Raw genomic sequence first — 24,555 nt, 5'->3', positions numbered from 1 at the left:
GATCTCCTGGAAACTACAATTTTATAATTTGCATCCAGGTGAGGTGAATACCTTGGTAATCAATCCAGCAAGAAATGCTCCTTTGTCATTCTCATCTGCTCCTGATAACAGAAACTGCATACAGGAGAGTATAGTTGGTTTCATACAGGAAATGAGAAGAGGAGATGAAGATACAACCAAAACCTCACCTGATCAAGGACAGATATTGCAGCTGATTCTGGAATCTCATTAAGACTTCTCAGGCATCGGATGTCAATCTGCCAGCATGAATCACATTAAAACCAAAGAATGGAAAAATAGATGAACAGAGCCAATATCCTATAGGAATACAATGAATTAATTAGAGATTTGCTGGAGACAAATGATGGGAACATGTAATGAATTCAATCCCCAAACCTTGACTGACGTATGCACGCAAGAAATGGAGGGGCAAACCTGTCCAAGTGGGAGAATAGAGCCACTACCAAAGAATATTCAGAAATGTCAGCACAAATAGAGGAATGTCAGGTCAGCTCAGAAGAATGTCAGTAGCCGTTATTTTTGGAGAGCAATAGTCTATAAAATAGGGGGTAAGGGGAATAATGGTGTGTGTTGAATTTTGTAGTGACTTGTAATCTGTGGGAGAGACTGAGCCTCTCGAATGCTCTGCTTATTTTCTTGCCATTAATCAAAGCTCTCACTTTTCTCTATCTTTCTTGTGGGTTTCTTTATTGTTTTTCAGCTCAGATGACTTGAGAGTGATTTCTTGATTTCTTGGGTGATTGAATTTGTCATACATGGCGCTGTCTTTGATTCTTATTTTCTTCGGTAAAATTGATTTCTTAGTTTGGCGTTGAAATCATCTTCGATTTTACTTCATGGAGATTTGCACTCGTCATTGTCCAATTGGACCGACAGTCTCACCCAATTTTTTTTCATTTCATTAAAAGGCATTATTTATGTGCTACCTTCGTTCCTAAACCTAAGAATGCACACAACCAAAAATAGCTCCATGCAAGGAAGTAGAAATAGAAAATGCTAAGAGGTTAAATTGAGAATGCTTACATCATAACGTGAAGCAATACCCAGTCGTAGGATCCGAAGCAGACGATCTTGGACAGCAGCAGGTAGTGAGACAACAGCTGCTTCATATGGGTCAGCAACAATATGTTCCTGATTACAAAATACACCATATCAAAGAATAAAGACAACAAAAAGAATTACTCCATCCTAAAATGTTCCCCCACAATGGTGTTTAACACAATAAAGGGTAGGATATAGATACAAGCAGGCATATGAACTGGTAGGTGTTTTATTAGAGCTATCAGAGAATGGCGATAAACTGAATCAACAATTGTTAGTGTGGGTATATATATAGAGAAGCAAAAGTAACCGAAAGAAGAGGGAGGAGAAGAGAAAACAAGGTTGATTTGATAGAGAGATAGGTTTTTCTTTTAACTGAAATGCGAAAGGTGAAAAGCATTTTGGGACAGTCACTTGAGGGAAGTGTGAAAAACATCTGGATGGAGTATTAATTGAACACATTAGACACTGAAACTAACACTTCTGACTTACAGCTCCCAGAATTATTAATTCTCAGATTTATGAACACAGTGATACAATCATGATATCACCTACCATAAACAATTAGCCCCTGAAATTTTCAAAATCAACTTAATAGAAAATCCCTAGTCTTCAAAGATCACAATGAACATAATAATCAAATTTAGTACAAAGGTACTTCTACTCGTGTTCTTTTTCAATCTACACAATTTAACTTTAACATTAGCCAACACATAACTTTAACCATTAATATCTTTGATTATCAACATGTACTCCCTCCGTTTTCTTTTGATGTTCCTGTATTCCATATTGGGAAATTTCAATATGTTGTTCCTATTTTGAATCTTTTCATAAATACTATAATTTATGAATTAAATTTTCCATTAGTTTTATATTGCCATAAATGTGTTCACACTATTTAGTAGTCATTTTTTACCTTTTAACCCTTCAAATTTTTGTCTGATTGGTTGTCTAACACAGAGTAACTCAAATAGCAATAAATGAATTCACACTCGTTTGTAGTTACTTTACTCTTTTACCCCTCAAACTTTTTGTATCATTGGTTGTCTAACATAGAATAGCTCAAAAAGGCAAGAATCTTTATTTTTAGTTAATTTAATTTTATTTAAAATAATGGAATCTTGCCCATTTTTTGAGTTGCATTGGTTTCTTCCCCGATCCCAAATAGGAACAAAAGAAAACGGAGGGAGTATAAATTATAAAATTGATATTTTAAAAATAACTTTATAAGACGAATCTAACAAGAGCTTACACGACTGTGTTTTTCCTTTTGGTTGTTTACAAACGGTGATCATAATGTGGTATGTGAATAGTGCAAAAGTACACAGATTGCACAATAGTAGAAGAAAACGAAGGGAGTAAGTAAACATATTAATCCACATTACACACGAAGGATCAAATTGCAAATTCTCACAAAACTATTAACTATATACATAACAGGAAAGGAAGCCAGACCGCGATGTTACTTAAAAATAGGTTGATTCAAGGGTTCAAGTGCAATGTCAACTTTACTTGACAACAGGTTTAATATGGAACAATAATATCTGACACTTTCCTTTGACAGAGCCACAAAACCCCTTAAATGAAGTACATCCTTAAGGAAAAGATATTGCATGTAAAAACCATATATGTATGACAAAAAGGCAAAAGTGGTACAATGAAAATTTTAAGAAGTGGTCACATCAACTAACCTCATGCAGATCAAACTTACAGCCACCTGAAGAAGCGGATTGAGATTCAGCTTTCAGAACTTTATATTGGCTCACAATCTCAGTCACAGTCCTACTTGATCCTTCACGGTCTCGCTTCTTGCTCTTCTCAAAGGGTCTGGCAACTTCGACCTGTTGATACATAATCCATTCTAAATTTGATAGCAAAAATACTTTTTAGACCCTTTGGAAACAACAGCGACAGTAAAATCTTACAGTTGCACATATAGATACCTGGAGCTTAAAAGAAACAGCATTTGGCCCTTGTACTGTCCTATCATGCATCGCCTTGACTGCACTGTCAAGATCCTGGGAAATGCAGTGTAGTTTTAATCTGAGTAAAAATAGTCTATTCGAGAGGCCAAACCAAAAATAAAAGGAATTTCTCTACAGTCTACCTGCAAAACACACTCTCATGTCCGTTCAGTCCACAATTAGCCAACCACATGATGAAATGATTCATAGGGTTTTTTCACAAAAGAAAATGACCAATAGGTGTTTGGTCTTGTGAGCAGCACATAAATAGAGGTTGAATTACAAAATACTGATTGCTTTCATCTCACCTTATCCCAGCTAAATAATTTGTATTTTCTTCTAGACTGTACATCCCATAATACCAATTGTTCTTCATCTCCCTCAATGATATGACAAGCACAAAAAGCATGACAACTAACTGATAATATGCCTTTGCATGCAGTTATAATATTTGGACTAGAACTAATGGTTCCTCTTTAGGGAAAATAATTTATTATAACACAAATTACCCACCAGGAAAAACTGTAGAGAGAGAGAGACAGACACACAGACAGAAAGAGAATATACCATAGAGGATCAGATAGCCACAAAGAAGGGGAATGAAAAGGAAGTGAATCCAATCATGCTATCTGTGAAGAAAATACTAAATGCCACAAAGAAGGGGAACGAAAAGAAAGTGAATCAAATCATGCTATCTGAGAAGAAAATCCTAAATGCCACAAAGAAGGGGAATGAAAAGGAAGTGAACTCAATCATGCTATCTGAGAAGAAAATCCTAAATGCCACAAAGTAGATAAACACACGACGACTCCCACAGAGATATGATGCGACACCCAATTTCAGAAGACATTCCACCATTCTTTTCTGAAGAAATCAGCCAAAAGATCACAAAGAAGCTGCCATCCACTATACATTTTACCCTTATGCTTACCCAAGCTCATATTGCATACCTGCAAGTATGTTCTGCATCAAAAGATACACTTTTTGGTTTTACTCATCCATCTTAATTGGCACCTCAAGAAAGGGGAAAGAAAGGGGATCATGAAAACCAATTCAAATCAACACGAAACACTAACAGGAATTCCAAAAACTGGATTCAGAGAGACGAGAAGAAAAGGGGGGGGAAAAGGGAACAAGAGAAGGAAGAGGAAGCTCAAAGGGAGAGAAGATAGTACAGTCAGGGGAGAAAAGAAATAAAACCCTTATCAAGAAGCCGAGAACTGAGAAGGTGCTATTGTCGATCTAGTCGCTGCTGTCTAATACTTTGAGTTCTCGGGAGAGACAAGAATACGAGAGAGAGAGAGAGAGAGAGAGAGAGAGAGTAGAGAGACTAGAAGAAGCATTGAAGCAGAGGAAGACCAGAAGACCTGGGGAGTTTCCCTAATTCAGCCAGATTACTTTTCATCTTTTCTTTTCTCCTATTTCTTAAATAAACAATCTAGGTAAAGATGTGTCAGAGCTTCACTAGCCGTCCCCATGAAGAACTCATCCGTCCCCACCGTCCCTATCATGCTTAGTTACATTTTCAAGACATCTCCAAGCCAATGAAGGATGCAACCTTCTAGGTGCTTCCTTCATAGGGTAAATGCTCTACTTACAAAGGATTTAACTAGTTTCATCTGTAAAGATTTCTTTCTGAGAATTAATATAAAAAATCACAGTGATCTACCCCCCAGCACAACAAAATCTAGAGCAGAGACCAAGGAACTGAGTCGGATTTGTGGACAAGCAAAGAGAATAAAAGTAAAGAAGATGGGGAACAGGTAAAAATGGACTGAGGTCAGAATCTTAACCTTTTTTTTGGCAGGAAAGCGTTCGTAAGGAGCTACAAAAAAAAAATGAATATGATTTAATAAGGTGCTTATTAGACACCAAAACTGGTTTTCAAAAAAAAGGAAAGGCTCTATCATACACCAAGTGTTTAAAATTTTGGTCTGTCATAAATTTTCCTTTGTTTCATGTAAAGCTTAAGTGTTTCCTCGGGCAAATATAATGATGAACAAAGGCCACCAATTTGAATCAAGTGATGCTACATAAATTTGGCTTTTTAAATGAGATTAAACACTAATGCACCTTGTAAAATCCAAGCTTAACGGATGTTATGAGATATTATTATTTGCACCAAGTGAAACTATGCCATACGTAATCCAAGTGCATAAATAAGCCCAAATATAACATGAACCCATATCCTCTAAGCCTAGTTTACATTGATAATATAAGCCATACCCCAGAATTTTCAAAAAGCCAATAAAAACACATCATTCTCCCCTTCTTGACAAAAGATTTGTCCTCAAATTCAATGTCCCTAAGTAAGAGTAAGATCAACAACAAAATAGCATAAACCATTGTCCATAAGTTGTCTCTTGGTAGGAGGGTAATCATTTGACTTATTTGCGCTAAACTTGTTCAACCTGATGTCCCCTTATGTTTACAACTGATTAGACCTAATGAACCCTAATTAGACCTACAACTTTTCTAAAAAGTAAAGAGAATACATCCTTAGTCCATATCAAAGTATAATTCTCAATACAAGGATGAAAAATCTTACAAGAATCCAAGTGTTAGTTTCAAAGGGATCAAATTAATCTTTCTTAGAAACACCCACTTTCATTAATCATTTTTCTTCTAGGGTAGACAAAAGAAATAATTTGTGCTACATGGAGTCCCCTTCTTCAAGATCTCATGCGACTTCACGATTATCTTTATCTTCTTGATGTAATCCATCCTCCTTATTGCTTCCTTTATTGCTTCTACACAAACACCTCTTAGTTCCACACTTTTAACCCTAATATCACCAAACTCTACTATATTCCACACTTTTAACCGTGATAACCAAATTCCACACCTCCAACTCGTTTCGACAACATTTAACTTCTTCGACATCCCAAAACCACTACAACCCTTAATTGAACATTTATTCCACTACTCTAGACCTTGCTCCTTAAAATTGTGGAAATTGACCCACCTAATTTCAAATCTAAGAGAAGTAGAGCCTACAAGGAAGATCTGAACAGCACAAGCATCGGTGCACACAACTCTATTCAACCGAGAGGCCATATTAAGAGCCCCACAAGCAGACCAAGTGAAAGTGGAATTAAGAGGGACATATTCCTCAACAAAAATTCTTACAAGTACAAAACCACCTATTATGTGAGGCATATATATCATCTTACAATCCCTTTAATTGCTATTCTTGTATATTATTTTGCCCGATTACTTTTTTCTCATCCATATCATCACTTTTGCTTGCGCTCATTACCCCTTAATAGAGCATTCCTAGTTAAGAAAGATTTCTATGGGAGAGTTGTTCTCATGACTATTAGCTCTATTCTAGCATCTCATTATGTTTGTCGAGTATTAGTGTGTCCAATTCTTTTTCAAATTGGCTCAGGTGAATTCAATAGGTGACATGTTCTTTTTACACCTTTCATTCCTTCAGAGATTATAAAGCAAGCAACTTAAGGAACTCGTGGCTCGCTGTAAATTATTGGGTTTTGTCCCATATTTTAATTATTTATTCTTGGAATTCATAACGTTGATCTGATTCATGTACGTCGTACGCGGTATAACCATGTGGAAATTCATTTGCTAAATTCAACTTGGATTATCAAATTTTAGTTTCAACAATATTTAGCATGATATTACTGCAAGCTGATATGTGTTTGTGAGGCCACATACTAGTCTACCATTTCAATATGGATTAAACTGAGTCCATAAAGAAGCTTAGGATGCTGGTATTATCTCTTCTAGTATATTATCAGCAAAATTATTTTCCATAGTTATGCAAAATATAGCTATATTAGTGCATGATTCCTACATAACTTGGCATAACCATATGCAAGTTATAATGCTGAATTTGATTTGGATCGTCGGAGTTCAGTTTTGATAGTATTTGCCATGCTCCTAATCCAAGCTAACATGTCTTTGCCAGACACATACTAATCTAAATCCGGAAAAAAGTGTATAATGTTGGCATACTTCTTATAGTATATTATAAACCAAAGAATGATTCCTACTAAATATAGATACAATAAGATTAGGGCTACCATCTACATGTATAAACAGCTTGCGCACACAACTACACAAGAAGACACACTGACGCACATATATGTGTGTGTTTCAATTCTAACTAATTATAATAATATTCTGTATTCATAGATACATTTCTAAAATTATTACAAGTATTAAATGAATTCAAAAGAGAAATCAAATATTTAATATAAAGATTCAGTTATCAACAGAAATAAAAATAGAGGGCATTGGACCCTCTATAAGAATGGTCATACAATAGATTAGCAATCCAACACTTACGGAAAATCATGAAGAGTCCTCCAAATATTCTAGTCTTGATTAATGATCCGTTTTCAACTTTTATCGAATATAAATAGAGAAGAGAGGATAGGTTCATTACATCCAAAAAAGGATATGAAAATTTGCCATAAATAATTGAAGTAATTGAGCGTGAGAGCAATTTCATATTTTCATATTTCATATTTTCACGCTTGCCGATGCATGGTTTCAAACATTGATATCTTTAATTATCAATGAGTAAAGTTATAAAAAGTTGATATTAGAAAATACTTCCTCCGTTCCATAATAAGTGAAACATAGGTATTGGGCACAAGCTTTAATAAACATCACTTTCAAAAGCCAAAAAGTCATAAATTACCCTTTTCATTATCAAAAGGAGAGAGAAAAGCAAACCAGACAAGTTTGTGATGGGTACTCTTGTCATTTTGTCACTTTTTTTTTTCCATTTAAAGTATGTTTCACTTATTGTGGAACGGAAGAAGTATATATTTAGACGAATCTAACAAGACCTTGAATATGTTTTTTTCTTAAAATATAAATCACAAAAAGACAATCAAAGTGTAAGATGTGAATAGTAAATACCCTCCGGTTTTTATTAGTTTACTCACTTCTTGGGCCCCGAATTTTAGGTGTAATAGGTGAGTGGGTCATAGGAGGAAAGAGAAATTATTAACTTATTAGCACATTGTATCAAAGTAAATGTTCTGGGCCAAGAAAAGTAAAGTGGGAAGGTAAAGATAATAATAAACAATTGGTGGGACCATTCTAAAAACTAGAAGAAAAAAAAGTGGGTAAACTAATAAGGAACAACCTAAAACGAAAGTTGGTAAACTAATAAAAACCAGAGGGAGACTATGGAAATGGTGCAAACTATTTTTAAAGGGAGGAAGTATTTATTGATTGAAATTTAAAGATATTAATGGTCGTGTGTTGGCAAACGTGAAAGTCATACTGTCAATATTAAAGAAAAGAGGAAGTATGAAGTAAAATATATAGTTTGATAACAATTATGGAAAAAATAGAGGAACTCTAAAAAAAAAAGTAGCATTTATGCAATGATGACATATTTACAGATACGCATACAGTCGTACACACATTATATTACCTGTCTTGTAGCATAATGGACAAACCCAACTTGAAACTGACCCTTCTTGGACAGAACTACTTTCTCTATCTGAAATGCCAAAAGAGTGCATAATTATTTTAGTAGAAAATCGCCTTTTGCAGATAAAAGAAACTTCTGAAAGTTGTGCATACCTCCCCATAAGGTCCAAACAGCTTCTTCAGGAACCCTTCATTCACATCTGCAGGAAGGTTTCTGATAAATGCAATCTTTACCTGATGTTGCAATCAGCATGTCAAGCGAGTTCTATATTTACAACGAAGGAGAGAAGCTCTCACTGGAAGCAGATAAATAAATAGGCAAGCCACCTTAGCAAGATCCTCCGGATCAATTTCAGGTTCCTCCTCAGCCCACTGCACAGTAGGGTGACACTTGATACCAAGAACAAAATCTGATCTCGAGCCCAATCTAAATGCACGTCCTGCAGCCTGTAATTATGAATTTTGAGGAGCTATGGTCAAATTTGGAGAGCTTAGGATGCGTGACTGTGGAACTGATAAACCCCCGGAAGGCAATATCTGTATTGGTAGTCTACAAGCAGATAAACTGTATTTGCGGATATGATAGGGAACATTTAATTTCTTTAACTTCATCTTTGATTTTTCTTCTCAAATTATAGCATAAATTATCTTTGCTTGTCAACAAAAGGCTGTTTTTGTAGTTGAAATTTGAAAACATAAAAATTTGGTGAATTTCTTTGACAGTAGATGTATAATCATTAAAGAGAATAAAAATCATTGCCTACATGACCGTTTAGATTTCCACCAATTGCAAAGAGCCAAAGATATTAAGGGAACTTGCCTATGAAAAAAGAAAACCCCGAAATGGAGAAACTACATGATAGGAGCAGGAGACAGACGACTTGATTAGCGATTCAGCACTTTTAGGTGACAACTCGGTCACGCCTTCACCATACTAAAACAGAAGTTCTAAGAAATAGCTTGCCCACATTATAAAGCAAGGCTTCTACTCTGAAAACGAGAAATGCCAAGGGACTACATATGAAGCTGTCTAAGGATATTTGTAGGATATGTTGAGCTTTCACAGGAAGAAGCAGCATGGAGTAACAGGATTATATGAAAGAAAAGCAAGCATCATCTCTGATGTGTACATCACAGAGAAGCACAGTGTTATGAACCATATCAGGAGAAAGGGGTCAGGAACAATAGTCAACTAGTGTTGAACACATTAAATAAGGAACAAACTTAGCCAACTCAGGTAGACGAGAAATGCTATTAACAGCAACACAGAATAGGTGACGAGGAAGGATAGAAGTAGAATAAGCCTCAAGGACGAGGAGTCTGTTGAGAAAAATCCTGCTAATAAATATGTAGGCTAAATTACCACATTGGTATACAGAAACAAGAGTGTTTACCACATTGGTATACCCAAAAAAATAGAGAGAAAAAGGAACATTCTAGCTGATATATTAGTACATTTATAGGGGTGCAAACGGAGTGGAAAGTCCATTTTCCAGTTCCACCGGATGGACTAGACTCAAGAATGTTTCTATGAGCTTCGAACCCAAAATTTTTCGAGTTCAAAATATTACAGACTCAGCTTTTTGCATGTTGAAGTGCAAACTTAAGTCCAACATTTTATTCTTTGCTACTATATACCACTATATTTTAGCACCAAAGAAGACATAATGCAAAATTATAATTTTAGTATTGAAAGCTTCACTTCCCTTGAAATTTTCCATTCGTGGCCAACTGACTCAACTTCCAAAATTTTACTCTCCCAATTGGGCCTAACAGAATATGAACAAATATAAAATCCGAATATAAGATTGGACAAGATTTGAACTCAATAAATTACCACATTGGTATACAGAAACAAGAGTGTTTACCACATTGGTATACCCAAAAAAATAGAGAGAAAAAGGAACATTCTAGCTGATATATTAGTACATTTATAGGGGTGCAAACGGAGTGGAAAGTCCATTTTCCAGTTCCACCGGATGGACTAGACTCAAGAATGTTTCTATGAGCTTCGAACCCAAAATTTTTCGAGTTCAAAATATTACAGACTCAGCTTTTTGCATGTTGAAGTGCAAACTTAAGTCCAACATTTTATTCTTTGCTACTATATACCACTATATTTTAGCACCAAAGAAGACATAATGCAAACTTATTATTTTAGTATTGAAAGCTTCACTTCCCTTGAAATTTTCCATTCGTGGCCAACTGACTCAACTTCCAAAATTTTACTCTCCCAATTGGGCCTAACAGAATATGAACAAATATAAAATCCGAATAAAAGATTGGACAAGATTTGAACTCAATAAATTTTTGGACTGGAATTGAAAAATGTTTCATGTATTAACTAGACTTGGACTTAAACATCGAGTTCCAAAGAATTTTGGACATGGTTTGGACTTAAAAAAGACTAAGCCAATTTATGAAAATAGTGATGGTTGTTGGCCTAAGTAGAAGCATATATAGTACTTAACCCTTTTTATTTATTTAACCATTTTTCTAGTTATAATATTATATGATAACCTTTCCTAAAATCACAAAAACAATTTTCGGGTCGACAATTGATTTTTAGGTTAATTAACAATTACAAAAGAACTTGGAAATAAGAAAAATATCGCCCGGTACAAAACATAACCGAAGAGCCTTGAATACTAGAAGAAAAGCACCTATACCTAACACGATTAAGTGAATGCCCAAGATTGTGGTCCAGATATTTATATCTTTCCAGACATAACTGAAGAATGGACAAGATTCTTCAAGAGTCTCAGAAGTGCGTGATAAAAACTACCAAATCCCAATACAGTCAATGAAATTGTGTGAAGTACTCCAGATATATAGTATGGAAAAACCTACTCTTGCAATCATATTTTAAAATACTTGTTATTGCTCATATCAAATGTTATTTTTCTTTTTAACAATGAGGCAAATCCCTCCTATTTTTCTATACCAATCAAGTAACTCAGCCGTGACATTTACTGCAAAAACAAACTCAGCTAGAATGAACCAAAAGCATCATCTTCAACAAAGAAACTCAAAGGTAGAAAAGATGCAAGCCACTCAAATAGGATAGTTTAAAGGAACTGAATAGTTTAGCATCATTCAAAGGATCGAGGATAGAGTAATTCTTATATAGACAGTTAATTTGATAATATTGATGGACTGAACTATGTTATCAATAGTTGGAAAGAACTTTTGAGAACTCCTTTGTTTTGACGAATTCTTAGCAGTCTTAGTACGGGTTGAAGGACAGATATAGCTTAGATCAATAACGTAACTGCAAGTTTACATCAGATACATCACATCATTTCCAGATGAGGATTGAGTTCACAACAAAAAAAAAGGTGAACAGATGTACAGTTTACACGTATGAATTGTGGAGCTGAACGAGTGTACTGTATATGAGAGATGATATGGAACCAGTTGGAAGCGCATTTTTTTTGTTTCGAGTGTTAGAGAGAGATTAAGAGCAGTTATGTAGATGAGATTTGATCCTAGGTCTTAACTCTTACGTACCATCCCCACAAAAATTTACCAACTAAGCTAGATGGCATCCACTTTTTTGAAGTGCATATTTATTGAGAATATTGTTAAACATTTGTTGGTCAAAAGTTTAAGTTGCCAGAGAGGAGGTTTTTGGCATTTTTTTAAGATAAATTTCAAACTTAGGAGACAACCAAAAGCAACTTACTGAGAAGCAGCATCATATTGTAAGAATAATTAGAAAGTGTAATGCATACTGTGATACTGGTAGTTAGGCAACATGAACTGACATGGAAGAGAAAGCAGTCTTGTGGGGGTGGAGCACAATTGCAACCAATGGAACTATGAATCTTAGGAACCGATTAATTAAGGAGGGATTCCAAACATATCATCATATTCTATTAGTTTTGGTGCTGATCCTGAATTTTAATGCCTAATTGGGTGGATTTTTGGAGTTTAGGCTGTATTATTGAACATGAAGGTTCTGCTAATGCTTTTTATTCATGTCACAGCTTAGCATATGATTTTTTGAAACCCTTATATTAACCCCCCCCCCCCTAAATTCATTGATAAACAATCCAATACATGATGAACCAAGTGTCAATCTCACGAACCTGATCCTCTAGCTTGTATGAATTCAGATGCAATAATAAGTCATCTCCACATGATGAACTTACAAAATTAAACAAGTACAATATAGATGCGGATGGCTCACAGCATGGGACGAGAACCTCACAAAACCAAATCCCCGGTTTTTTTGCTTTTGAGTAGAAGGGCCAACAACATCATTAGAGAGCATTACAAGATTTACAGAATCCACATCCTGAAAAGCCTGAAGAAAAAGAGAACCCTTCTTCAGCTGAAGAAAACAATACACCAACTTACAATCAAGCAAACACAAGGCATATGCATACCTGCCTAGTTACTCTGTCAAATTCATCCAGACTCCACTCTGAAAATAACAATCAAACATGAATCTACAGAAGTCAAAAGAAATAGGCCTAGAAGTTGAGACCATTTCACATATTTTAGCATTGACAATAAGCAAGGAAAGATAAAATCACGGAAAGCTTCTGGTTATTGGTCAATGACTGAAATATAAGGAAGACACTGAAACTGACCTTTGGGAAGATTCCCCAGAAACAGAGAATTTTGCTCTGTTGATGGAAGCACTCCGATTTTCCTCCCTTCTAGCTGAGACAAGAAAAGAGAAGGGCGGTAACCATCACACAGAAAACAAGTAATTGTCAAATAATTACTCTGAAAACTCCCAACAATAGGATTCTCAATATGAAGATATAGTCTTAAGACAACATTATCGCAGGAAACAATACAACCAAAAAAATAGTGCTCGGACCAACTGGTAAGTGCCACATCCAAAGCTCTAGGAGATAATAGCACAATAAAAGCTCGTATATATCACAAATCAAGACAGCAGCACAACTTGTATATCTTAGGCAATGGTTACAATTATTACTAATATATTAATACAACATGAGTAGGCCATGCAGCTTTTGACATACAAATATTTCACAGGTCAACACTATCCAATAGTTTTCTCATTTAAGCCATGGATAACATGTCAGCTTTTTGTTAAAGTTCAATGTTGTATAACTTATGTCCTACAGTAAAAGTACCTACTTACTGACCAATTTTAGATTCCATTAGTCGTCACAAAGCAGAATCCAAGGGTATTTCTAGATATCAACGGATTTCCTTGAATTCCAATTGCAATCTTAAAATGACATCAATTTTCTAACAAAAGGTGTGTTGAAGCATAATCAAACCTTTCACTTGATATATGTCTCACTTGCACCATTGGACAGAATCAATCCAATGGTAAGAATCTAAGACACCAATCTCCACTCTACATAACTAAGTACCAACAAATTCAGGATTGAGTACAGAAATTTACAAGGATGTATAAACAGCACAATGTGCTGACAGCACAGACACTGGAAATGGTAACAAAAGTATTAGAGAGACAAACTTAAGAAATGATTGATCGTCAAGTCTGTAAGGATAAAGGGGGTGACAAAATGAATTGGGAATATTTAACACACAAGTAACAACAATGCACAACAAAGATAGAGTATAAACCTATTTTTTCTCATGGAAATGCGACAAGAGTTGAGTGCTTCCTGGAGATACAAAAGCTCCTGACTTCTAATGCTCTACTTAATCCACTTTCATGGTCTCACTTCTTTCTTTTTTTTTATCTTTCATTAAAAACTAGTTAAAGATAATTCCAAATCCTTTGAATTTCGAACTCCTTTGAATTTCCCTCATTGAGTTAAAATCCCTAACAGCCTTAGATTTTGAGGCCACGAGACTGCAAAACAAGGTTACCCATCTCCACCACCAAGGCACCAACTCTGGTTGACTCCATATCTTTCCATGATGACTCTGTCCACAATATCGTTCACTAACTTGCTCTATTGAAGAGATCATTCGCCGAACTCTTTCTTGTTCACTTTGTCTCCATCGTCTCCAAATCTATGACCTGATTATTTTCCCACCTTTCTCTCATTCGCTGTGTCATGTAGAATATCCTTGCTTAGATCTAGTGTTATTTGTGACTTGAAATCTTGTGAATGGCATAAGGCTGACTTTGAATGCACATATCTCCCGATATATAAATGGTTTTGATGTGATTCATATTGGAGGTGATAGCTTGTTCAAAGAACATTCCAAAAATAGGTCATATGCCCAATCGCTGAGAAACGAGAAAGTTATGCTCGTTTTACAAAAAACTGCCGAGAGCATACCGCGACTTGCGGTTTGCGAGATGCGTTTCTGAATTAGTTTTCTTTTTAGGATTTTGTACGGAGTATATTCTAGGGTTTTTGTGCGGGGTTCCTTATGTTATAAAAGGATCTCTTGGTGCTCATTATTTACACACAACTTATGAAACACTTTTAGCCTCTAGAATTTAGGACTCCTTGTATTATTCTCTCTGATTTTTCTCCATTATAGTAAAGAACCTCTAATCCCCCACCTAAGGACGTAGGTCAAATTTGACTGAACCACGTAAATCCTTATGTTCTTTGTTTGTTCATCTTTATTATTTTCTTACCTTTATTATTTCATTGATTTTCTGTTCCGCATTAATCAAACCATAACACCCTGTTTCCTAACATCTAGGGTCAAAAAAAAAAGGAGTACTTGTTTAAGTGGTGTGATTTTGTTCAGAGGAATTAAGAGTCGATTCTTGGTGATGGGTGCACCCTAACTGTTAAGAGCCATTGCAACAAGAAGACACTTAAATCCTAATCACTTGGAAACGTTAAGAAAATCAACTTCTAATGCATATGATTATCGTTCCAAATTATTAGTTCAAAAATCTAGCTCCCTTGAGCGATACCCACCTCCTAACTCTAAGTAGGATAGAGTCAAGTACAGGAAAGGAAACGGGTACAGGACATACACAACTGGGAATTCTAAAAAAGAGTATGGCAAGGAAATGGCAAAATTTATAATTATTATAAAATCAGGAGAAAATGAAAAACCTATTTCAAATAAACACGAATATCAGGCCACCAAGATCACAAGAGGGGGCGGAGAATAAGAGGAAGCCCAAAGTGTACAGGAAGGTATTGCTAGGAATCAAAATCACACAGACTAATTGAAGGAAAGCTTAAGGGGTATGAATGTATTAAAGATCCAAGATCAACTAATACAGACTATCTCACTTTCGAGAGGTGAGGTCTCTCCAATATTAAGGGCTAATACAAATATCTTTTTTAACATGCCTTTCTTAATCTACCTTCCTCCTATTTATACTACTAGCTACTGCTGATGACTGCTGTCACCTTTTGTCCAGCCTACGTCACATTCTTCTGCTGCAATAATAAGTTAGTGCCACTCACTAATCACAGAGAATATGCTGCCATCCTGCCACCCTCTGTTGTCCTAAGCTGCTGTGTCATTCTTGTTATTTGGAATTCCCCTTTTTACCCCTTCTAGAATAGGTGATTAGGAATCTTCCAGGTGGGTTCCTTACCCTGGCCCCAAAGAGCCACCCTGTCCTCAAGGTGGAAGGAGGGAAACTTGTGTGCAGTGGCTGCAATATCTTCCCAAGTGGCTTCATACTCAGGTAGGTGTTTCCACTTGATCAAGGCCTGGTTGGGGTTTTCAGAGTCAGGGAAAGTTGACCTGAGATCCAAGATGGATTCTTGTTCAGCATCTAACACCACATCAACAGTGATCTGGGCAGGTAGGGTAGGGTTGCCTGGGGTAGGGCCAATGGCCAGTTTGAGTTGTGAGGTGTGGAACACAGGGTGAATTTTGGAATGTGGAGGGAGTTTAAGCTTGTAGGCTACTGGCCAATCTTCTCTAGAATTTCAAAGGGGCCATAGAATCTTGGGGAGAGCTTTCCATTAGCTCTTTTGGCGAGGGATTTTTGCCTATAAGGTTGCAACTTCAGGTACACAGAATTTCCCACTTCAAAGTGGACTGCTCGCCTTTTTCCATCTTCATAGTGTCTCATTTGCTGTTGTGCTTTGATTAGATGCCCCTTTAAGTCATCTAAGATAGCATCCTTTCCAGCAATTGCTCTTCTAGGGAGGAGACAGGAGACTTCCCCTGCGTGTACCTGGTGAGGTGTGGGGGATCTCTGCCATAGAGAGCATTGAATGGTGTGGTTTTGGTGGCTGAATGTAGAGAATTCAGCCCAGTGGATCCACTTAGCCCATGTCTTAGGTTTTCCCATTGGTGAAACATCTCAGATACGACTCTAGGCTCTTGTCTACCACCTCAGTTTGGCCATCAGAGGGTGGTGTGGTAAGCTGTGCTATAATGCAGAGCAGTACCTTGGAGCCTATGAACTTCCTTCCAGAACAGGCTAAAAAAAACCTTGTCTCGGTCAGACACCATAGTGGTAGGTATCCCATGTAACCTTACTATCTCTCTAGTGAACAATTCAGCAACCACACGTGCAGAGAATCGGTGTTTAAGGGTGAGGAAGTGCCCATACTTTGTGAGTCAATCCACCACCACTAGAATGGTGTCTTTACCTTGTGAAACTGGTAAACCTTCAATGAAATCGAGTCTGATGGCCTCCCATACTTGATTAGGTATTGACAGGGGTTGGACCAACCCCCTTGGTTTCATGGCAGAATGTTTGTTTTGCTGGCATATTGGGCAGGCTTGTACATACCTTAGGACATCCCTTCGCATTCCAGGCCAATATCACTCCTTGGCTAACCTTTGATAGGTCTTGTGATCCCCATAATGCCCCCCTTGATGCCCATCATGGTACTCTTTCAACAAGAGTGAGATCAAAGTACTTGTGTTAGGTAACACAATCCTGCCCTTATACATGAGCAGACCGTGCTGTATGGTGTAACCCAGTGGGTGTGCTCTATTTTGCTGAATGTCTTCCGTAAGTTGTTGTATGAAAGGGTCTTGTTGGACCTTGGGAAGCCATTCCTCCCATGAAAAAGTACTCGAGAAATGGACCTCATTGAGCTCTGGTTCTTCTCCTCCTTGCTTGGACTCTGCATCAGCTACAATATTTGTAACCCCAGACCTGTAGCTAATGTCAAAAGTGTACCCCAACAATTTGCTCACCCACCTCTGATATGCAGGACCAATCTCCCTCTGTTCCATGAGAAACTTCAAACTTTGTTCATCCGTCTTAATGGTGAAATGTCTACCAAGAAAGTAGTGCCTCCACTTTAAAACCGAGAGCCCAATGGCCATTAACTATTTTTCGTATATGGATTTAAGCTTGGCTCTTGGACCTAAAGTTTGGCTAAAAAAAGCGATGGGATGGTTGTCTTGGGATAGCACAGGCTCACAGCTCCCAATCCAAAGTTGGAGGCATCGGTCTCCACAACAAAAGTTTTGTTAAAATCTGGTAAAGCAAGGGTGGGAACGGAGGTCATGGCTTTTTTGAGGGATTCAAAGGCCCTGGCAGCCTCCTCAGACCATAGGAAGTTGTGTTTTTTGAGTAGTTGTGTGAGGGGATGAGCTATTTTGGCATAACCAGCCACAAATTTCCTGTAGTAACCGGTCAATCCCAGAAAACCCCTCAAGGTTTTCAAATTGTGAGGAGTTGGCCAATTACTCATGGCCTTAATTTTCTCCTGATCAACCGAGACCCTGGCAGCCGATATGATGTGACCCAAATAGAATAGTTCAGTCCTCCCAAAGTGACATTTTTGCAAGTTAGCGAAGAGTTGATAGTGGATGAGTGTTTGGAGAGCTAAGGAGAGGTGTGTTTTGTGGAGTTCAAGGGTAGGGCTATATATGAGAATGCCATCAAAGAACTCCAGGATGAATTTGCGAAGGTAAGGTTTGAAGATTTGGTTCATTAAGGCTTGGAAGGTGGAGGGTGCATTGGTAAGCCCAAATGGCATGACCATAAACTCGTAATGGCCTTGGTGGGTTCGAAAAGCTATTTTGGCCTCATCCCCGACCCTCATTCTGATCTGATGATAACCGGACTTCAGATCCAGTTTGCTAAACATAGTGGCCCCCTTCAACTCATCCAAAAGTTCATCTATCATGGGTATGGGATACTTATCCTGTGGATTTGTTTAGTGCTCTATAGTCCACACAAAAACGCCAACTTTCGTCTTTCTTTTTTTCACCAAGAGGACGGGGCTAGTGGACGGCCTGATGATTCCAGCCTGTAACATATCCTCTATCAACCTTTCTATCTCATCCTTCTGTATTTAAGGATACCGGTAGGGGCGTACACTAATGGGGTCACTTCCCTCTTTCAAGATAATGGAATGCTCGTGTCCCCGAATAGGAGGGAGGCCCTTGGGCATGTTGAACACAGCTTGGTTGTGATCTAGGATGGGTTGCAAGTCTGGGTGTGGGCAAGAATCATTCATCTGATTGTCTTCTCCTTCCAATCTATTCAGCTCCAAGAGATACCCTCCCCCTTCCTTTCTAATCGTCCTGACCATGGCTTTCAGTGCCCAGAGATGGATCCCCCCTTAACGTGACACTTTCCTTCCCCAGGTTGAATTTCAAGGTCTTCCAATTATTCGTCATGGTCCCCAATTTAGCCAACCACTGGATTCCCAAAGATGAGGTCAGAGTTTCCTAACTCTAAGGTAGGAAATCTTCAACTATGCCAGCCCTTGTAAATGTAAAAGAAGGGATTGGCACTTACCTCGCCCCTGCACAGCCTCACCTGTGCCGAGGGTAACCCCGAATTCTCGCGTCGCAGTGATGGGAATGGAAAGCCTTTGCACTGTCTTGGAAGAGATAAAATTATGAGTTGCCCGCGGTCTATCATGAAATCACACAGACTAATTGAAGGAAAGCTTAAGGGGTATGAATGTATTAAAGATCCAAGATCAACTAATACAGACTATCTCACTTTCGAGAGGTGAGGTCTCTCCAATATTAAGGGCTAATACAAATATCTTTTTTAACATGCCTTTCTTAATTTACCCTCCTCCTATTTATACTACTAGCTACTGCTGATGACTGCTGTCACCTTTTATCTAGCCTATGTCACATTCTTCTGCTGCAATAATAAGTTAGTGCCACTCATTAATCACAGAGAATATGCTGCCATCCTGCCACCCTCTGTTGTCCTAAGCTGCTGAGTCATTCTTGTTGTTTGGAATTTCCCTTTTTACCCATTCTGCAATAGGTGATTAGGAATCTTCCAGGTGGGTTCCTTGCAGGTATAAAGTAAAATAAAATAAACACAAATCAAGAACAAAGAAGAACAGAGTTTAGAGAGTATGTATGTATGAGAGGTTCCCTGCACAATTACATACATGAAAGCTATGGTTTCAAAGATCAATATTGACACCAGACATTTGTTTGGGGCTCGCAGAGTTAGTTCAATGCAATAAGTGGGGGCCTAAAGATGCCGGTGCAATGAAGCATGGAACATTTTCGAGGGTGTGGAGTATAAGAGAGTTGTGTCGCGCTGTGGCCTGATCGTGCTCGTCTGCGAACCTGATTGTTCTGGAATTGGTTTGAGGCAGACTACTATGCATAACCGCGGAAATCATGATCAAAATGTTAAGCATCCATGAAGCATCAAGGCATGCTTACATGCAAGCCAAGTTTTTTCCTAGTTTGCAATGACGTGTCTAACTTCCCATAACTCACTTTGAACAAATCTTTACACCATAAATAACTGTAAACCCAACTTTTCTTCGCGAGAGACAAATTTTGAACACGTAGTCGTGAATTTCTACAGAAAGCTCTAATGAAGCTTTAGAGGAGATCTTTTGAGAGGTTCGTATTACCATCTCACATCTATCAAAGTCCTAGTGCTGACTTGGTGATTTTCCTTCCGATTCTTGGTTTCCACGTTAATCTTGTTGTGTTCTTCATTGTTGTTCTTATTATTTTCAGTCTGTTATTTTCGCAATACTATCTTATATTTCTACAATTTGTGAGCCTTAGATCCTAACATCATGATGCAAAACAGGACTTTTGACCCATTCTTAACCCTAAAACAAGTGCGTTAAGTTATTGCTCCACGCCAACAATGATGGATTTCCAACAATCCAAATAGAGAAGTCTTACTAGTTAGACCCTAACCTCTCAACCCCATATTTCACTTCTAAGAGCATTCTTTCGGAGGCTTCCTCGTCCAAGGAAAACATGTGTAGCCATTTCATCCACTTTCAACTAAAGTTCATTCACAAGACAAATTGGTCTCATAGCAAGTCCATCTACCTTTTCGAGTGGAATACCTGAGCAAAATTCACCCAATAACCGTTCTCAGACATAAAACCAAACAAGCAACCAAAACCGACCAACCAGATAACCTCCCCCCCCCCCTTCTCGCGCGATAAGAAAAGGGGGTTTGGCAAGGGGATACATTTGGTATATAGAGGGATGGGCCATTTCTATTTTTCTCATTAGCCATGGTCCATAGGTCAACATTGTTTACACTCAGATTATACAACAAAGTGTTCCTTGATTTTTGTTTAATAATTGCTTAGGTTTTGTCTTTGAATAAATAGAATAAATTGGATTCAAATTGGTAAGCCCTTTACTCTAATTGAGTTTAATATGATGCGTGAAGAATTTTCTAATTATGGGAATACGTTATCTATGAGACTCTCCGCTACCCGAGTCGAACATTCAAATATCTGCCGTGCATTCATTCGTGGGGTACCTAAATAGCACCAAGACGGGGACAGGGACGGGACCTAAAGGAGTACAGTGATGGGGTCTCTAACTGAAAAACTGAAAAAAATCTGCATACGGCTAAGAAATTATGTAATTCAACTCAATTTTGGATCATCCACAATTTTCAAGCTATACCCAAATTGAAAAAATATGGAATTTTTTCCCCTTGAAAAATATGATATTTTTGCTCAAGGTGTAAAGTATTATTATATCTAATGTTGACGCTTTTCTTTCATATCTTTGGTAAATTGTATACAAAATGCTGTAATTAGTTCCTGCTTTTGGTAATTTGGATACGAATGGTTCATTGGATCTTGGCATTGAGCTTCGTGTTATTCAATTGGCTGATTTAAATTAATACATACCCCATCCCTCAAATCCTTGATCTGCCCCTGATCTTCAGTTTAAGCTTGCTATACTGCCACATTGCGACAACAAAAAATAAGAAAATAATTGAAAGGACGGCTGTAGTTCTATGTTTCCCTGTATAGCCATAAAGTAAGAATGTAATTTTGATGAGGCAAGACCATCAAGTTCTTAGTGATAAGCCACAAAGCTCCGAGAAAGATAAGCCATCATGTATTGCAACTAACACTTACCATAATTCCAGATTTATCCCTCACAGCTCTGGCAGCAGCTTCCTTGGTTGAGAAACGAAGAAAACAAAACCCCTGAAACATTAGGGAGATCTTGAATTTCAAAAGATGATAAGCTGGGAACATAAAACAATTAGAACGAAACAATCAAACAAATAAATTAATAATGAGAAAGCAAAAACGAATGAACCTTCGCTTTGCCTTTCTGGTCCATTATCATCCGTACCTCCATGATTTCCCCACATGTGGAAAATACCTGAATGATACCTTTTTCATTAATTAAAAGATAAGATATCAAATCCACCATAGTTCCGCACCCTTCAAAAGCCTAATATGACAGTGATACTCACACTTTTATATTGAATTATTCTAAATCAAATGGTGCTATACAAAATCTAATGCCGCATAAAACCTAGGTAATCTAGTGAAAATAGGTAATCTAGTGAAATCTATATAAATATATTAAAAGGTGTTCCTAAACAAGGAACGATGCCATGTGAAGCTTTCCCTTAAAGTGTTTAGGTTCATGTAATCCACATACAGTAAAAAAAAATGCATTGTATACTATACTAAAGTCTTAACCATAAACCAAGTGATCATGATGCTATCATTTTAGACGAAAATATTAATAAATGAAAGATACAATTATCCGTAGCGTAGCCTAGGCCTAAAAACTAGTTAACTATAAAACTAAGGCTTTGACATCGTTGTTGTTGTTGCAAATGGTATGACTTACTTTTGTTAACTAGGAGATCAAATTGGCTCACATGTGACATAGATATATAGCCAGGGGTCTAAGGAGGTCAAAAGGTTCCTTAATATTCATGAACTCATCGAACTAACTCCAAAAGTGACTGAGATCATTACATGAGAGTGGCTAGTGTATCAACATGAAAACAGCATGCATAAGCTACATTCTGCTATTTATCTGTCTAATCTCACAAGAATATGTGCAAGCTCGAAAATCAAGGAAAACTATCAATAGCATGCACACAAACTGGACCCATAAAACAAAAACCTGTACAAAAAAAAATAAAAAACTCTGCAATCTGCAAATGATCGACCGTGAATTAAGAAGTTAAACTTCATCAGTTCGTTTATAATTTCCACGTTTTGACCTTTACCTATTCATATAACTTTCACCCTATCGTTTGCTGATATATGTAAAATGAATGTTACCTATCTAATATGTTGTTGGATTAAATTCAATATACTTTTTCCATTCTGTTTAGATGAAACATTTGTTTTTTCACGCAACTCAACACGCTTCTTAAATCATTAATATCTTTAATTGTGCATACGTAAAAAATATAAAAAAAAAAAGTTATAATTTGATAGTATGCATCGAGACGAATAGTCGAATCTAACAAGATCCCACTTAATTATGTTTTTCTTTATATAATGGCAATAAATTAAAATCGAAATTGATCAATAAATAGTGTAATTTCACCCGATGTTCCATTCAAAACAGAACGGAGTATATATCTCATATGAACTCACTTTTATATAGGTAAAATCACATGAGAATGCTCTTACATGAGACATGAGAAATGAGAAATGAGAATGAATCTCAACCATACGATTGGATTATAACAATTAATCATTAGCGTTATACTCCTAAAAAGATTTTGAGCCCAAAAAAAATTATTTTCATTATCATGTAAGTATGCATTCTCATGTGAACTCTATATATATATCAACTCTTTATAATTTTGACCAATCAAATAATAAAGATACTGAAAGTCAAAGTTAGATGTGTTAGCAAACCTGAAAGTCAAAACCTAGTAATTATAAAGGAATAGATGAAGTGTTAAACAGGTAATAAACCTCACGAATTTTGGTTTCAGTAGATGATGGAGCAAGCCCACCAACAAACACTTCAGTTCCTTTGACACCAAATTCTTCTGACATGCAACAACAAGAAAAAACAAAATCAATGAGTAAGATTTTTATAAAAAAAAAAATCGAGCTTTCACAACAATGTACAAAACAAATTAAATTCAGTAAAAAATAACCACCATTATTGCATACTTACGGTGATCTGCTGAGCTATGATTAGAAAAATTATTCATCTGATTAGAAAAAGACAAAGAAAGAATTGGCAACAAAAAGTGAGTTTAATGAAAAATTGAGGGAAATATATTAGAAATTATCTGAGGCACTTTTATTGCAAAAATTGGTAAGGTAGCCTTGAAAATTGTCGAGCTTTAATGTATGGATGGTGATGAACTGATGATGGGTGCTTCGCGGTGGGGGTGGGGGTGATGCTCAGATGGAGAGAAATTGGTCGGGGATTTGCAAAAAAAAAGTTATTTGGAAAATGATTATATTTTCAAACGATTTTGTAAATTAAAAAATTTACATGATTTTCTCCAGATATTGTTACTGAGTTGCTAAATACCGCTCTAAAATCAATATATATCTATCTATCTATATATATATATATATATAAAACAAGGTTCATTCTTGCCACATGGCAGTTAACCAATACATTTTGCCACGTGTCATGATTCTTGATGCTACATGCCACGTGTCTTGCGATAAGGAGTGCAAGTGAGCATCATCCTTCTATAATAATGTCAATTATTACAGGTTTTCATATACGATTAGTATAACTGATTGACAATCATAATCAATCAATGCACCAATTGCCTGTTCTTTTTATGGGAGGTTTTTTTATATGGAATTTATTATAAAGCCCTTCATTTAGCTCTATAAATATACATGAAATGATATTCAGTCTACAAAAATCAGTAAAGGAAAAAATAAAATAAAAGTCCCCAATTTTTCAACCATCCTGCTTTCACCATATCATTGCTTGATGCTTATACCTTTCTTTCTTAAATTATTTCGTTATAGCAGTAATTATGTGATCATATATAAATGTTTACATATATTGCTTTCACCAATTCATTGCT

At 36.8% G+C, this 24,555-nt stretch overlaps 1 protein-coding gene across 4 annotated transcripts in view; it reads right to left on the bottom strand.

Moving 5' to 3' along the window:
- LOC104906171 (uncharacterized) overlaps nucleotides 1-23,956 on the bottom strand; it is a 32,323-nt gene extending 8,367 nt beyond the window's left edge. For 2 of the 4 annotated variants that reach the window (XR_007271009.2, XM_010694886.4), the window contains exons 1-15: nucleotides 23,673-23,956; nucleotides 23,465-23,541; nucleotides 21,828-21,893; nucleotides 21,641-21,712; nucleotides 13,040-13,112; nucleotides 12,833-12,870; nucleotides 12,634-12,750; nucleotides 8,769-8,888; nucleotides 8,595-8,675; nucleotides 8,443-8,511; nucleotides 3,006-3,080; nucleotides 2,754-2,903; nucleotides 1,045-1,152; nucleotides 189-257; nucleotides 52-114 (exon numbers count right to left, since the gene is read on the bottom strand). Coding sequence is in view for 3 of the 4 variants with exons in the window: in XM_010694886.4 (XP_010693188.2) it covers nucleotides 52-114; nucleotides 189-257; nucleotides 1,045-1,152; nucleotides 2,754-2,903; nucleotides 3,006-3,080; nucleotides 8,443-8,511; nucleotides 8,595-8,675; nucleotides 8,769-8,888; nucleotides 12,634-12,750; nucleotides 12,833-12,870; nucleotides 13,040-13,112; nucleotides 21,641-21,712; nucleotides 21,828-21,893; nucleotides 23,465-23,541; nucleotides 23,673-23,709 (1,215 nt within the window). In the remaining variant the exon portion in view is untranslated. The remainder of the gene's footprint in view (nucleotides 1-51; nucleotides 115-188; nucleotides 258-1,044; nucleotides 1,153-2,753; nucleotides 2,904-3,005; nucleotides 3,081-8,442; nucleotides 8,512-8,594; nucleotides 8,676-8,768; nucleotides 8,889-12,633; nucleotides 12,751-12,832; nucleotides 12,871-13,039; nucleotides 13,113-21,640; nucleotides 21,713-21,827; nucleotides 21,894-23,464; nucleotides 23,542-23,672) is intronic. The other 2 variants (XM_048638511.2, XM_010694887.4) reach the window with 2 other exon arrangements.
- Nucleotides 23,957-24,555: the final 599 nt, after the last annotated feature.

This window comes from Beta vulgaris, chromosome 2 (genome assembly GCF_026745355.1).
Source record: "Beta vulgaris subsp. vulgaris cultivar EL10 chromosome 2, EL10.2, whole genome shotgun sequence".
Lineage (NCBI taxonomy): Eukaryota > Viridiplantae > Streptophyta > Magnoliopsida > Caryophyllales > Amaranthaceae > Beta > Beta vulgaris.
Note: the sequence above shows the minus strand (reverse complement) of the source record. Positions and strands in the feature narration are given on the sequence as shown.